Here is a 16921-nt window from a genome sequence, read left to right as displayed (position 1 = left end):
TATTCTACAAACAAGGGCCCAGCGTGACATTTATGAGAAAGCCGGGTTCCTCCTGTGCAAAGCTGATTGGTGGTCAGCAAATGGGCTCCCGGGCGCTGCAAATAAAGGCACTTTCTTTGCTGGGCTGATCAAATGCAGGACAGAGGGTTGCCTCTGCCTGTGGACCTTGGGGAAATGCGCAGCTCTTGTCCTAGCAGCATCCGTCTGTGGCCAGCAAGGAGAAACCAGACTCTAACAATGAAACCTCTTCGTCCCCAGTTCCCTCTCATCTTGGTCATCTACTGCTTCTGCATGCTACAGATTCCCTCCTCAGGTAAGGGGAGTTTCATCAGACTCCATCTGGCCTGAATTCTGAGGATGACTGAGGCAGACCTTGATCCCCCAGGGCAGTTCTGGAAGGAGTCAAGCTTTATTCTCCCCCGCCAGCCCTCATTACTACCTTCTTGATTTCTGGCTGCAATTTGTTTCGAACCTTTAGGAGAGGATGGACAGAGCGAGATGCTGCAGCCTTTTACCAAAGGAGACTTTTCCCTGTGGGACTGTCTTTAAGCTGCTCCAGCCCCAGGGATGTCCTGAGCATATGCTGCTAAAACTGAAGGGTGAGGCACGTCCTGGTAGGAGTTAGGGGAAGACACCTCTTGTAGCCATTTCTGCTCCCTGGATTCTGAAGAGACGAGGACAGAGTTGGTAAAACTGAGCTTACAGCCCCAAAGAATGGGAATTGATGGGCAGTTCGAGACGGGCGCGGGAGGAGCGCACAGTGGAAAAAGGAGTCTTTTTCCAAGCCTGTCCCTTGGGTTTTAGAGAGGCAGGGGTCCAGAGTTTGGTGGAAGCAGCTACCTCCCGGGGCCGGTGAGCTGTCCGCGGTGCTGACCAGGCGCTGGCATCGCCTCACCAACTCTTGAGAACCAGCTTCTAGGGAACAGGAATGGAGTGAGGGTCTGTGGTTGGAATCTTACCACCATCTTCATAGGATGCAGGGAAGTGGGTGGTAGCAGAACAACTAAGGTTGGAAACACATACCATTTTAGATTTTTCCATTAGAATTTTGACTTAGGGGAGTAGAACATCTTTGGAAATATATTAACAGAGAAAATATATTTCAAACAGTATGTTCGCTTTGTCATGTCCTACAATGTAATCACAAAACTGGGCCTTGCAAAGGACCATGAAGGTCATCTGGTTTAACCTCTGACAGGGTGCAGGGATCCCTTCTGTAACTTCTCGATTCTATTTAAGTACTTTCAATGACCCCAACTAACTGCCAGCTAAGACAGCTAGGTGCTGCCTCTTTGCTCCAGTAGAGTCCTGTTTATATTATACTTTTGTAAATCTGTTATTACCTTTTATTTATCTTTTTATATGTTTATACTCACCTCCCTATTTTTTCCTATTTGACTTTATGTTTCCTGCGGGCAGGTCTTTACGTTTTATTAACAAAGAACCTCCCCATAAATCCTTTTAGGATTCCTTTGCATTACTTTGCATTGTTGAATGATTCTGATTGTCAAAAACTTCTTTATGCTAAGCTTAAGTGTGATCACATGTAACTTTCTAACCATCAGCCTTTATTCTGTTATTTGGGGGAAACACAGGATAAGACTAATATCTCTTACTTATTGCAGTTCTCAAAATAGTTGAAAGCAGTTAACATATACTTCCTAATATTCCTGTTTCCAGAGAAAACTATGCTCAGTGACTTTACCTTGTATCTTACCATTTCAAGTCAGACTATTACCTTTTAAGGTTTAGGCCCTGTTATTTGAATATAACATAACATTGCCTTAGCTTTATCTTGCCTCAGAGAGAATGCAGGGGACAAAATACCACTCAGTTTTCTTTTGTCTTGTTTTTACACATAAACTGCTCTTGAGTCATACATTCCCTGTTCCACACGTTAAAAATCTAAGTGCCAGGTTTTATATTTATCTGTCTAATTTCATCTTGTTAGTTTTGACCTATCCAACTGATTCTTTCAACTGCATTATAGTTATCCCACCAAGTGTTGTATCACAAGCAAATGAGAAGAGGAGTTCATTGAAGTTAGACAAAAGGTTGACAGGGTCCAGCTGCATGCCAGCAGCCTTCCCCAGAACCTATCCCTAGAGAGTCTGTAGCAGCAGAGGGATGGGTATCCATGTGTCTTCAAAGTTCAAGGGTGATTCTGATGTCCATCCTTTGTTGACACCATTTTCTAATATGCCATCCTTATGAATTCTATCAAAATACAAACTAAGTTGTTACCTTGGGATTTTTTTCCTCCTCTTTGCCGAGTTGCTAACAGTTGTACCGAACACTCATGGTAAATTAACAACCATGCTATTTTAAATTAATCTTTGTATATTCTAGTGGCAAGTAGAAGTGTATTTTCTTTGTAAATCCTTTTAACAACATCAGATCAAATCTTATTTTCCCACTGACCTCTTTTGTATGGTTCTTTGGTGGTTTATTACTTTAATAGAAACTGTCTGTTTCTCATGGTAAAGACTTTGAAGTAAATGCTATGACCTCTTTTCTCTAATTAATAATTTTATGATTTCTCACAATAGGATTTCCCCAGCCTTTAGCTGATCCTCCAGATGGCTTGGATATTGTGCAGCTTGAGGTACCCAATTATTCAGTAATGTGAGATTTTTATTTAGTCTGGACCTTGAATACATCATGTGTATAATGTTCACTTAAAACTATTTTGAGATCAGATTTTTGGCTGCAGCAGAAACTCACTGTTGCCATTTTTCATGGCCTCATTTAGGGCATCCTGAGGGTTGTGTTGAAATTCACTGCCACTGTGTGAGAAGATAATGTGAGGTTCAGAAATAGGACAATTTTAGTATTTTAAATCTGTTGTAATAAAATTCTGCTGACTGAAGAATTTATACTTATCTTTGATTCATTGTTTAAATTTTAAATGCATAATCAATGTACACATTTTCAAGGTACATGTGATATTCTGATACTTTCATATAGTATGTTATAACCAAGTTGGGGGAATTGGAGTATCAATGGATATTAAACATTTACCTTAAACATTTACATTTTCTTTATGCTGGGAGCATTCAAATTATTCTCTATTAGCTATTTTGAGATATCCAATAGATTATGGTTTAGTATAGTTACTCTACTGAATTATCAAACACCAGGCCTTGTTTCTTCTATCTAATTGTATTTGATTACCCATTAATCAATCTGTCTTCATCCCCCTCATCCCTTTTATTTGTTTTCTTCATTTCATTTTTTAGCAACTGGCATATTGTCTGAATCAGTGGGCATCTCTTTCTCGCCAACCTAAGGTAAAAAAACTGTGTGTATGTGTATGTGTGTGTATTATATATATATAAATATATATAAATATATATAATATACATGTATAATATATAATATATAATATATATCTGCAACAAACACACTCTTTTGCTACCTACAGGAGAATGCTGTATGTATCTGTAACTGTGCATTTGTATGTGTGTTCAAGAACATAATTTTATACAAAATCAAGCAAATATCTTAAATATAAATTACTATAAAATATGGGTAGTTCATTTATATTCTTACAATTATTATAATCATATATAGTTAAGCTAATTATATGTTATGATATATTGCATATTATAAATTGATATACCATGATATAGCAGTTCTCCAAAACAATAGTTATCATGTAAAAGACTTTACAGTAACTAGCCGGGCGTGGTGGCTCACACCTGTAATCCCAGCACTTTCGGAGGCCAAAGTGGGCCAATCACTTGGGGCCAGGAGTTTGAGTCAAGCCTGGCCAACAAGGTGAAACTCCATCTCTACTAGAAATACAAAAATTAGTCAGGCATGGTGGCACACCTGTAATCCCAGCTACTCGGGAGGCTGAGGCAGGAGAATAGCTTGAACCTGGGAGGCAGAGGTTGCAGTGAGCCAAGATTGGGCCACTACACTCCGGCCTTGGTGACAGAGCAAGACTCTGCTTCAATTAAAAAAAAAAAAAAGTTTCATTTAAAAGACTCTACAGTAACTGGCCCGGCGTGGTGGCTCACACCTGTAATCTCAGCACTCTGGGAGGCTGAGGTGGGTGGATCATGAGCTCAGGAGTTCATGACCAGCCTGGCCAACATGGTGAAACCCTGTCTCTACTAAAAATACAAAAAGTAGCTGGGCGTGGTGGTGCACGCCTGCAATCCCAGCTACTCAGGAGAATCGCTTGAACCTGGGAGGCGGAGGTTGCAGTGAGCCGAGATCGTGCCACCGCACTCCAGCCTGGGTGACAGAGCAAGACTCTGTCTCACCAAAAAAAAACAAAAATAAGAAACTTTACAGTAACTGTAGTAACCACACAGATATAAAGTAAGTTGATTTACTTGAAAGAACAAAAGGGTGGTAGGATAGTCTATGATGCCTAGGATAGCCTCTGCATTTTCACCTTGAGAGATGTGTCTCTTTATCCCTCACCTCCCCTAACCCACAGCACACTGTGCTCCAGCCACAGTGAACCTCTCAGTGTTCCCCAAATGCACCAGGCCCTTGATGTTCTTGCACAGTCTTTTCCTCAATCAGAAATGGCTTTGCCTCCTTCACAGGCTGCAGCTAACAGTCCAGACTCTAAAACAAAAATACCTGGTTTCAAAGTCCAGCTCTGTTTAAACTTGGTAGTTTCGGCCAGGCGCGGTGGCTCAAGCCTGTAATCCCAGCACTTTGGGAGGCCGAGGCGGGTGGATCACGAGGTCAGGAGATCGAGACTATCCTGGCTAACATGGTGAAACCCCGTCTCTACTAAAAATACAAAAAACTAGCCGGGCGTGGTGGCGGGCGCCTGTAGTCTCAGCTACTTGGGAGGCTGAGGTGGGAGAATGGCGTGAACCCGGGAGGTGGAGCTTGCAGTGAGCCGAGATCAGGCCACTGCACTCCAGCCTGGGAGCATAGCGAGACTCCGTCTCAAAAAAATAAAATAAAATAAATAAAAATAAACTTGGTAGTTTCTCAGTTGCTCTGTGCCTCGATTTTGTCATCTGTAGCATACGGGTAATTGTCATAGTACCCTAGAATGCTGTTGTAAGGATTAAATGCTTCATATTTGTGAAGCACTTTCAACAGCATCCAGAATGTGGCAAACGACAGCCCTTAAGTGCTAGTTGTTGCCATTGCCTGTTGATGCAACCAATTCTCATTCTTCAAGACTCAAACATCACTTTCTCAAATTTCATGAATATATCATTCCCATTTCTTCTTATTTTCAGTTTACTATGCATATGTTTGAAGGCAATTGTTAGCGCTCATTTTCAGGAATAATCTTTACAGCCTTGGTCTTGGAGCAAAAATTCAGGCTGAAAACTCAGAGTTCTTCAACCCTTTGTTACTTCCTCCACATGCTGCACAGACGGGACTTCCCTATCCCTCAGGTGAAGACTATGGGGGTGTCCTCTGCATCCGCAGAGGTAGTGGAAGTGTGGCTGTCCCAAGGCAACCTGCAGTATGAAATTGGGTTAAGGATCCTCAAGAGCAAGGGCCCACTAAGAATGAATTTCCTTCCGCCTTCTCCATTTTTCCAAGCCTCTCCCATTCACTGTTTCCAACTGCAGAAGAGCAAGGGGTTGCACAGTGAACAAAACTGCCAATATTTTAAAGGTATTAATGGAGACACTGGCTCTTCCTGGCTTGCTGCTTCCCTGAAATGTGACTGTTGGCATGTCACTTCGTCTCTTGGGGCTTTGGTCTCCTCAACTGCCCAAAGTCTGGATGTGTCGCCAGAGCTCTAAGTTCACTCCTGTTCTGGTTTCCAGAATAGGCCAAGTCTGTGACTCTAGGGGACCTTTACCTCAAGGCAATTCAGAAAGCAGTCACATTCTGCAAATAATGACAGCCACAAAACTCTTCACGCTTCGTGTTTCTGGTCACCACATGGGATTAGAAGACGTTTCAATTGGGAAAATTGCAATAAGTTCTTGTGAAGCTCTTATTGCTCTACTATTCATTCATTCAAAAGATATATTTATTGAGAGCATGCCACAAGCTGGGTGCTAGGGATGCCGTAGTAAAACAAACTGAACACCTGCTCTCATGGCATTTGTATTTTAGTTGGGGAAATGAATCATAAACAACATTGATCAGTAAAATTTGAAATAATTTCTTCTCTAAAAAGAAAAAAGTAGGCCGGGCATGGTGGCTTATGCCTATAATCCCAGAATTTTGGGAGACTGAGGCTGGCAGATCACTTGAGGTCAGGAGTTCAAGACCAGCCTGGGCAACATGGTAAAACCCTATCTCTACTAAAAATACAAAAGTTAGCCAGGCATGGTGCCTGTAATCCCAGCTACTCAGGAGGCTGAGATAGGAGAATCGCTTGAACCTGGGAGGTAGAGGCTGCAGTGAGCCAAGATGGCACCACTGCACTCCAGGCTGGGTGATGGAGTGAGACCCTGTCTCAAAAAAAAAAAAAAAAAGAAAGAAAAGACAAAAGAAAAAAGTAAAGTAAGGAAGGGGCATATGAAACGTTGAGCAGGGTAATTACCACCAGGAAAAGCATCATCACATTCCTCATCAATTTTTGCCCTGAAAAGTAAACATAATAGTATACAGCCGATAAATGTGGTGCAAAAACCAATTGTTTGTCCAATAAGTGTCCATAAACACACACACACACACACACACACACACTGTTGTGAACAGATGCTGACAAGAAGACCAGGAGCTGTAAAAATAGGAAGTACTTTCTGCTAGCTAAAAATGGTGATCATAAGGAAATAGAGTTAAGTTTCACAGAGCCTCCACTATTGGTAAAGTTGGTGGATTACAGTGTGTGTCTGTGTGTGTGCCCATGTTTGTGCATCCACACATATGTACATGGTAGAGAAAGAGAGAGAGAGAATACATAGGTATTGCTCTTTTCCACTGAAGAAATTCTCCACAAAGTTTGCAGGAAGATGTAACTGTATTCGCAGCAATACAATTAGAAGTATTATTAACGGCTTTAATTTTTGTCTTGATTGAGGTTTCAGCTGATTCAAAAATCTTTAAGCATGGGTGAGATGTGAATGATCAGTACTAGCCAGATCAGAAGATTTAAATGATTGTTCACAGTAATCATCTCTAGTGACTTTACAAAACACGGACATGAACATTCACTCTATGGTTTTGTAAGAAGCCTTCTTCCCAGCATCTCCTTAAGTCAGATAAGCCCACATGCAGCTATCATCTACGCCAGCCAGGGCTGAGGTGTGTGCACGGGCAAGGGTTTAGAAATGGAGAGTTGGACTTTCTGAAAGGTGAGCAAAAATTCATGTAGAAAGCTTTTGGAGAAAAAGCAGCTCGGTCAATATGAACTATAAAAACTGAATACCAGGATACACTCTGCAGCAAATCAAAAACTGTAATAGTTTATTCCACCCATAGTCAGACGGTTATTTTCTTCTATGCATCAGAGAGTAGGTCTCTCCTCCTCAGCCCCTGCAAACTGAAAAGATGAAATGAGATATTTTCACATGATGATGTATTGCTGGCAGTTTTCTTTATTGTAAGATCCTGCATCAACTAGAGTCTCATTAAATTTGCGTAATAGAGGAATTTCTTTTCCGATTGCCAACGTATCATAATATTCAGGTAAATCCAGTAAGGTTCATGGTGTACCTGACAGAAAACGTTATCAGTTGCCTGCCGCTGTAAAATTTCACCTAACTTACCCTCACAATTCTCTTTCCAGGATAATCAAGACATATACAAAAGGGTGAGTATCGCCCAGCCCAGCACAAGGGCATGCAGCTTCCATGTTTAGAGCAAGTGACACTCAATACTAATATCACTTTCTTTTCTTATTTAGTTTTTGTTTCACTACTCCAGAACTCAGGAGGCAACACATCCAGTTAAAACTGGGGTCAGTATTTTATCATAATCATCCTTCTGTAAAAGTGGCTCTCCCCTGCATGTCGTCCGTCCCTTCTTAATATGTGCAGACAAATAGAAAAGCTGGGGCCTCTGGACATCCTCTGCGTAGTAGCTTCCCAGGGGCTTTTCCCTGGGACTGCAGGGATTCCCTTTCTCCCTCTGGGGTGGGGGGTGGTAGGTGGCCAACTTATCTGAGAAGGTAGAGAATAAATTATAGAAAAGGAAAAATAAGTAGGAAGTAACTTTTTAGTATGCACTTAAACAGAGGTACAGGAAGAGCCTGGTAAACACTGTGTTCTGTTTACATTGTTCTTACTATCTGTTTTTAAATTTGTGCTTTGTGATGTGTGTGGTACCATCCCCCAGTAGTGATACATGGATGAACATCTTCCGTGGCTGTCGTGATGTGTATGTGCAATGGGAATAGTAACCATCGCCTCTAACTTTCTTCCTACAGATTTGAGTTACCCTCGGGAGCAGCTTATGTAGGTGAATTTCTATGGGGTATGATTTGAGGAATATTGGAGAGGCCATAGAATATATATGTGTGTGTGTGTGTGTGAGTGTGTGTGTGTGTATATATATATATATTTGAGACAGAGTCTTGCTTTGTCACCCAGGCTGGAGTGCAGTGGTGCAATCTCAGGTTACTGTAACCTCCACCTCTGGGGTTCAAGCGATTCTCCTGTCTCAGCCTCCCAAGTAGCTGGGATTACAGGCATGCACCACCATGCCTGGCTAATGTTTGTATTTTTAGTAGAGACGGGGTTTCACCATGTTGGCCAGGCTGGTCTCAAACTCCTGACCTCAGGTGATTCGCCCGCCTCAGCCTCCCAAAGTGCTGGGATTACAGGGGTGAGCCACCATGCTCAGCCAGAATATAACTTTTAAACCCAGTCATAGCAAGTAAAACTCTACCACTAGAAAGTCTCTTACTTATATATTCAAGGCTCTCCACGTCTTAAAAGGATCCTTAAAAAAGCAAATAACCAGGAAAAAAATGTTTCCCCTAAGAATCAATCAGTATTACAGATGTAGGAATAGGGCTCAGGTAAGGAGGGGGATTTTTTTTAGATGGAGTTTCGCTCCTGTTGCCCAGGCTACAGTGCAGTGACATGATCTCGGCTCACTGCAACCTCTACCTCCCGGCTTCAAGCCATGATCTCTTGCCTTAGCCTCCCAAGTAGCTGGGACTACAAGCACGCGCCACCACGTCTGGCTAATTTTGTATTTTTAGTAAAGATGGGGTTTCACCATGTTGGCCAGGTTGGTCTCGAACTCCTGACCTCAGGTGATCCACCCACCTTGGCCTCCCAAAGTGCTTGGCCTCCCACTGCACCCGGCCAAGGAGGTGGATATTATCAAAACCAACAAGGGCACCACGAAAGGAGGAAGAACAATGGAAAGGGGGAAAAAAAAAAAAAACTGTAACGTGAATCAAGTTTTACTCTAAACCAAAGCACACAGGGAGGATTCATGAGGACTAGATGAGGACAGGTGTGTACACCTGGGTGTGCACGGCAGTCACAGACAAGATCAGGAAACCAGAAGTACCTGGGGAGGGTTACAGGGGCTGCCCTCCACCTTTTCTCTTGGATGAGGAGGGCACCCCTGGGGAGAGAGTAAGAATACATGTGGAGTTGCTTCTAGGACAAGGTGCTCCGCTCCAGGAGCACAGAGTGCTGAGGGTTAATGCAGAGAAAAGTCCGATTTACCTTAAGGGAATATTTTTAAGGGTTGTGTTGGAATTGAAACCTGTTCTCAAGGCAAGCGGCTCTTTATTGAAACCATAAAATTCCAGGCTTCCGCTCGAAAATGGATTTTACTCTGAAAATTAAACCCATTTGTAAGGGAAGTGAGGAGAAAGGAATGCGCATCGCCCTGGGCTCTCAAAATACCCCTCTGTGGATGTCCCCTGTCTGACCCTCTCCGCGTCTCTCTGTTGCAGTTTCCTCCAGTGCATCCTCTTATGCATCTGGCTGCCAAGCTCGCCAACAGACGGATGAAGAGATTTCTGCAGCGAGTACGTGCTTTTATTCTTCCACCATAGTTTTATGCCACTCACAGTTCCCTGAATCATGGTGAAAGCGTGCTGTCACCTTGGGGCTCGCTGTCATTCTCTCCTCAAATTTCAATCTCCACCTTGGCAGGGAGTGCTGAGCAGAACTGCTGATCCTTTGACCTCCCTGGGCCTCAGTTTCCTCCACTGAAACCCCATGAGGTGGCTTGAAGGACCCGGGGAGAGATCCCATGGCCCAGCCTGCTTCCATCCCTCTCCTCTTCGGCTCCTTTCATCCCGAAGTTGTGTCTCGGTTTTGTACTTTTTTTCAGTTCCCCTGTCTCTTCCCCTGACACGAAACTTGCCCTGGGGATATCTTCTGCTTCCCATGGCCCTACCTGCCCATTGTCCATTTCTCAGAGCTTTCTTCTTTAGTTTTTATTTTTTAATTTAGAAATTACCAGCTGAACCTGTTCAATGGTAATCAAAGTTTTGTTTCATGGTAGCAAAAATAAATAAACAAATAGCAAGAGAGAAAATTTATGTTGAACACCCTGCCCAGATGGGGCGATCAGCTCATCCCAGTTTGTCCAGGACTTTCCTAGTTTTAGCTCTGAAAATCCCAGGGCCCCAAGTGCCTGGAAAACTGGTTGGCCATCCTGGGCACCAGCAGCAGTTTGTCCGACCCCCTGCTAACCGCAAGCCTCCAGGTCCAATCTGATTCCATTCTTACACCAGGTTCACAGGCAATGAACAAGCTGAAGAAGCCAAAATGGCTAATCCTTTAAAAGTGTCCTAAGGGCTCACGCCTGTAATCCCAGCACTTTGGGAGGCCGAGGCGGGCGGATCACGAGATCAGGAGATCGAGACCATCCTGGCTAACATGGTGAAACCCCGTCTCTACCAAAAAGACAAAAAACTAGCCGGGCGTGGTGGCGGGCACCTGTAGTCCCAGCTACTCGGAGGCTGAGGCGGGAGAATGGTGTGAACCCGGGAGGCGGAGCTTGCAGTGAGCCGAGATTGCGCCACTGCACCCCAGCCTGGGCGACACAGCGAGACTCCGTCTCAAAAAAAAAAAAAAAAAAAAGTGTCCTAGGCTTTGCAATGTGCCCGTTTCAAAGTTGGCGCTGTTAGGAAGAGCAAGCAAATTTAACTTACTTGGAAACAGATGGTAACTCAGCCAAGACGACAAGCTTGCCTTCTTGAGCAGGAGCTTGCTAGAGAAGATCACGGCAGTGATCCCACCATTTGCCCTGCTCTCCACCTCCTCTTTTGCGCCAGACTTCTGACTACCTTAGAGGGAAGCCAGGGACGGCAGGATCACTGCAAGACCACTGCAAGGTCATGATGTGGTTCCTGTTGGATTTACCCGCGCCTCATTTCCTTGCAGGGTTCGGGGACTGCTGCAGTGGACTTCACTAAGAAGGTACACAAGAGCCTTGGAGACTGTAACCCCCAAAGAAAGCCCTACCTGAGAAGGGTGGGGAAGTCCTTGGAGCCAGCCACCCTGCAGTCCCTCCAGACCACTTCTGGGCAGAGCTAGTCTCAAAAGGACCCTGAGAATCTTTTGTGGCTGAGCAATTAAGTTCAGGTCTCCCTGGGGGCAGACAGGAACATGGGGCAATGCCTCTGGCTATTCAGATTTCACCTCCAGCCCCACAGATGAGTCATGTGGAGCCAGCTGCTCCTGAGGTCTTGCTTTCTCTCGCTCAGGAGCCCACATGCCATTGTACAGACTCCAACAGAGGCACTGCCAGAGCACAAACCCCAAACACTGGGGGTTCTCAAACGTGGCCATGCATCAGAGTCACCTGGCTAAAATTCAGATTGCCCCCAAAGATTCAGTGGGTCTGGATTGGGGCAAAGAGTTTGTGTTTCTTACAATTTCCCAGAGGTTGTTGGTGCCACTGGTCTGGGACCACCCTTTTTTGAAAACTGTCCCTATTGACATTTTTTGAAGAACTTGTAATGCAACATGGTTGCATAATGGCTTATGTTTTTATGTTGCAGGATCACGCTGCCACCTGGGGACGACCCTTTTTCCTTTTCAGGGTATAGCATGTTTTCTCACTTTTGCTTTCTCACCTCGATTCACTGCAGCCATCCCAATCATGGAGTGACTGCAAACAGCAGAGCCAGGACCCCTTGGTGAACTGGTGGATAATTATGGGGAATCTCTCACCCTTCACTGGGTATCACTCCAATCAAAATCTCCTCCTACAAGCTTGTAAAGGCAAGGGTCCAACAGGAGAGAGGCTGAGAGCACCAGAGTAGGCGTAAGGGAGTTCTGATGACAGACAGACACAGGCTAGACGAGAATCTGAGCCTATGTTTTAGAGCGTTAGGGTCCAGCATTCATGGCCCCAGAAACACATGGCAGGAGGAGCTTAGGCACCATCCTCTCCTCCTTCCTGGGTAACAGAAACTCTTGCAAGGGTCACAGGGTCGAAGAGTTATCTTTTAGATTTTAATCGGCCATTCACTAGCTGTGCTCCACCCTTGAGATTCTCAGTATCTGCATAGAAAAATGAGCAAATCAGACTAGATCCATGCCCCCAGAAACTGCATTCTGTGATTCACTGGCGCCAAAAGGTACTCTGCAAAAGTCAGAAAAGATTGGAAAACACTGCACCCGACATTCACAAAGACTCACAATACACACTGGCCCATCGCAGGCTGTAGGAAGTCCTACAGAACACAACCTGTGTCTCTTGGCTTAAGCATTTGTTTCCCGAACATAGGGACTGTGGAGCTGTTTCCCACCCCTGTCTCACTCCCATGGGTCTGTAGGACCTACTCGTTTCCTGGAAAGTGCTTTGAGAACAGTCCATCTCCATGACGTCTCCAGACTGGGCAGTCCTGTGCTGGATGGTTTGTGGAACCTCCCACCACATAAGCAAAGGCTAAAGGGTGGGATGATGGGTAAGTGACAGTGTTGGGATCCTAGGAGCAGCGAGGTTCCTGAAGCACTGTCCCAGAGGACCTCCAGACTGGTGCTAGCCCAGGGCGAGAGCTTCCCAGGTGAGTCCCCATGGAAGGCAGTGAAATCCCTGTTAGAAGAATGAGGCCTTAGGGTTCAATAGAGAGAAGAGCCAAATCAAGATAAGGCTGCAGAAAGTTGTGTCTCAGTATCCATAAGTTGCTCCTTTTTTTCCAGCCCAGGAATGGAAGAAACACTGAAGATGAGGCCCAGTAGGTAGTCCAAGGTCAGCTTCATCACAGTTTTTCTCTTTCAAGCAAATTTTATGTGTCTGACTGGAGAGAGTGAGAGGCAGTCATGGGGGGGGACCATTGTTTAAGAAAGGAGCACCCTGCATAACCCCCAAGGACTCTGCCCCTTCCCTTTTCCTGCACACAGGACCACAGAGATCCCCACCCCAGCCTAGCAGATACAGGCTGTCTGGGCAATACTGTAGCCTTCACTTCCATGCCCAGCTCTTCAGAGGCATGTGGTCTCCAGCTGTCACTGTGATGGGGATGTAGGCTCATTGCAGCCCAGCTGGGCCCTCCGTGACTTCTCACCTGGCCCCCTTGATAAGAAAACACCACCCTGTCATGCTTGGGTGGTGCACCAAGGAGTTCTGGAAGCTACCAGGCTCCCTACACTGAGAGCATTTCTAAGTATGGCCAGGCAACGCTGTTTCCCCCTTCCAATGGTGCTCTGAGATCCAGAGTTTTAATTTGGAGCGATTCCTTGGCCTTCAGCCCTGTGGAAGAGGAAGTGAATGCTCAAGGGCAGCTCCGGCCCTCCTCTGTCTCTCATGAGGATGTGGTCCCAAGGATATGAGGCTGCTGTCCTATGGATGCTGCCAGCAAGGGCCAGCGGTCAGGGTCCCAGCAGTCCAAGGTGTCTGAGAAAGCTGTCGCCCTGCTGGGAAATGGCACTACCCAGCAAACACAAGGCGAAGATGTTCCCTGAGGCCATAGTGCTTACACCAACCTAATGGCCTGAGATACAGCAAAAACAAATCTTATAAGTACTGATTGTGGGAAAAGCAACCTGGGCCTTTATGACATGTCAAACTGAGGTCTAATTGTGAAATATGTTACATAATAACCTGCCCATGGGCTTTGTCTTGATTCTGAGAACGATTTCACCTGAGCGGTACATTTTTCTTTTCTTTTTTAGGATTCAGTGGTGAAAGAAAGCTGGATCTGATGAGGCCATCCAGGGATTATGTTGAACAAATATCAAATTTCTTTCCACGAACAGTATTTAAAGATATTTCTCTTGCTCTATATTCACTAGATATTCAGCTTCATAAAAGTAAAGTAGCATTGTGTGATATTGTGAAATATATGTTTGGTCTTTGTCCATATTTCTTGACATACAAGTTCTAAAATTCTTGAAAATTTCAAAACGTTCAGTGTCTCTTTGTATACTGATGATTGGCAGTGGCTGGCAGCCTCTAGGTAGCTTTGGGGTGGGGCTGGTCACCAGGAAGACCAAGGCAGGACTAGAGGATTGGGACTTTCAGCCCAACTCCAGTCTCCAGGGAGAAGAGGCACTGAAAGTTGAGTTGGTCACCGGTGGCCAATGTTTTAATCAGTCGTGCCTATTGTGAAATTAAACAATTCAGACTTAAGGCTACTGGAACGTTAACTGATTTGAGCCTTGAGAGAGATGTGACTGTGTGGCCTCAGTCGTGTAACATGCACCTGCCACTATGGCTTCTCCAACTATAAATGAACTCTCTTCCTTATTTTTTGTTCTGTAATCTGTAAAATGACTAAGAAAGACTGAATTGCACCAGAGATAAGACCCCTCCGCTCTTAATTACTGACCTTTGTTAGATATTAACTTCTTCCTTTATTGCCTTGCACTCAACTCAGACCAGATGACACAGAAGACCCCATGACTATTACACCCACAATGTGGAATGTTAAATACCCATCCCGAAAAAGAACACAGCCTATCACCCGTCCAGTTGCCTTAACTATGCACTAACCTTGTACGGACAGTGTTAAAATCCTACTGAACGTCCTGAAACCTTGCCGATATCAACAACCCTCAAACCTCTCCACTTCAGAATGCTGATTCTATTAGCTTGGTGTTGGCATTTCCAGGTGGCTATTCTCAAGCTTTGAGCTCAAACAGAATAAACTCTGTATTTAATCATATTTTCTGAATCTCATTATTTAAGGAGGACACTATGTAACCCTAAGCTTCCATAGAAACCCAAAAGGACAGGGTTTTAGATGGCTTTTAGATGGCTGGACACATGGAGGTTGCTGCAGGGTGGTATTTCTTCATCTGTATCCTTAGTAATACCTTTTATAATAAACTAGTAAATGTGTTGCCCTGAGTTCTATGAGCCACTCTAGCAAATTAGTCGAACTTAAGGAGGTGGTCATGGGAGCCCCAATTCATAGCCTGTTGGCCAGAAGCACAGGTAAAATAACCTGGGGCTTGTGACTGACGTTGGAAGTGGGGCACAGTCTTGGGGACTGAGCCCTGAACCTGTGGGATCTGATGCCATCTCCAGGTAGATAGTGTTGGAATTGAATTGGAGGGCACCAGCTGATATCTGCTGCAGAATTGATTGCTTGCTTGGGGGAAAACCCCACAGGCACTGGGTATGAGGGCAGAAGAAACACTGTGTTTTCCACTCATACTGACACTTTATTTTCCTTTCCTATTGGAAAGTCTTGGGGGGTGGGAGGACTGGGTATATGTGTTTTTAATAATAGGACATATTTTTAAAATTCACCATCTTTGGCATTGGTTTAGCATAGCTTAGCTATCTTGTTATTATTGAAGATTGAGGGATGGGATTGGGATAGGTGGGATGGCTTCAGATACTGACTCCTCTACTTTTAGCTGGGTGACCTTGGACAGGTCACTTCCCATTCCTGTGCCTCAGTTTCCTCCATGGTAAAATGATGTTGGTATGGTAATCATAGTAACTTCTTGGCCGGGCGCGGTGGCTCAAGCCTGTAATCCCAGCACTTTGGGAGGCCGAGACGGGCGGATCATGAGGTCAGGAGATCGAAACCACCCTGGCTAACCCGGTGAAACCCCGTCTCTACTAAAAAATACAAAAAAACTAGCCGGGCGAGGTGATGGGCGCCTGTAGTCCCAGCTACTCGGGAGGCTGAGGCAGGAGAATGGCGTAAACCCGGGAGGCGGAGCTTGCAGTGAGCTGAGATCCGGCCACTGCACTCCAGCCTGGGCAACAAAGCGAGACTCTGTCTCAAAAAAAAAAAAAATTAAATAAATAAATAAATAGATAAATAAATAATCATAGTAACTTCTTCACATGGACTTTGTGAGGACTAGTTTGTTTAAAAGCCTAGTTGCTTTTTCCACTGTAATATTACTATCCTGTATTATTTAATAGTTTTATAATACTGTCATAACAAATAAACAAGACTTGGTAGCCTAAAACAAAAGCGATTTATTCTCTTACAGTTCTGGAGCCCAGGAGTCCAAAATCAAGGTGTTGGCAGGGCCACACTTCCTCAAAAACATCGAGGGAAAGTCTGTCCTTGCCTCTGTACCTCTGGTGGTTCCAGGTGCTCCTCTTGACTCGTGGCAGCATCACTCCAGTCTCTGCCTTGCCCTCCCGTGGCCTTCCCTCTGTGTCTGTTGTCTGTGTCTTCTCCCTTTCACATCTCTTATAAAGACCCTCGTCATTATAAAGACACTCATCATTGGATTTAGGCTCTGGCCTGATCTAGGATGTCATCATCTTCAGGTCTCTCACTTAATCACCTTTGTAAAGATGTTTTTCTCACATAAGGTCCATTCACAGATTCCATGGATTAGGTTGTGGACATATCTTTTGGGGGCCACAGCTCAAGCTGCATCCTTAGGATTACTCTTCATTGTTCCTCTCTGGAGCTCAGAGCCCTTTTGCTGGCCCCTGTTCCAAGTGTCCTCTGCAGTCCCTCACATCCTGGGCCCATTCTTCCACTCTCTCTTTTCAAATAGGTCCACTCAGTATCTCACTTGTGCAAACACGTATTCATTCATTCATTCTTTCAATATTTGAATGCCTGCCAGATACAAAGTGTATTAATCACTTATTTTTACTCTGTATTTTTGATGCTTTGCTA

The 16921-nt window shown here is 44.6% G+C and overlaps 1 protein-coding gene across 1 annotated transcript; it reads left to right on the top strand.

Moving 5' to 3' along the window:
• The first annotated feature begins 236 nt into the window (after window positions 1–236).
• On the top strand, window positions 237–14020 carry NMS (neuromedin S). The gene is made up of 10 exons (XM_025355061.1): window positions 237–313; window positions 2550–2605; window positions 3240–3290; window positions 7682–7705; window positions 7799–7852; window positions 9812–9886; window positions 11253–11288; window positions 11873–11914; window positions 13020–13054; window positions 13992–14020. Exons 1-10 carry the CDS (start codon window positions 238–240, stop codon window positions 14002–14004), a joined length of 462 nt encoding a protein of 153 aa, XP_025210846.1. The 5' UTR covers window position 237; the 3' UTR covers window positions 14005–14020.
• The last annotated feature ends 2901 nt before the right edge of the window (window positions 14021–16921 follow it).

This window comes from Theropithecus gelada, chromosome 13 (genome assembly GCF_003255815.1).
Source record: "Theropithecus gelada isolate Dixy chromosome 13, Tgel_1.0, whole genome shotgun sequence".
NCBI classification, from domain to species: domain Eukaryota; kingdom Metazoa; phylum Chordata; class Mammalia; order Primates; family Cercopithecidae; genus Theropithecus; species Theropithecus gelada.
This window is presented reverse-complemented; position numbering and strand designations above follow the sequence as displayed.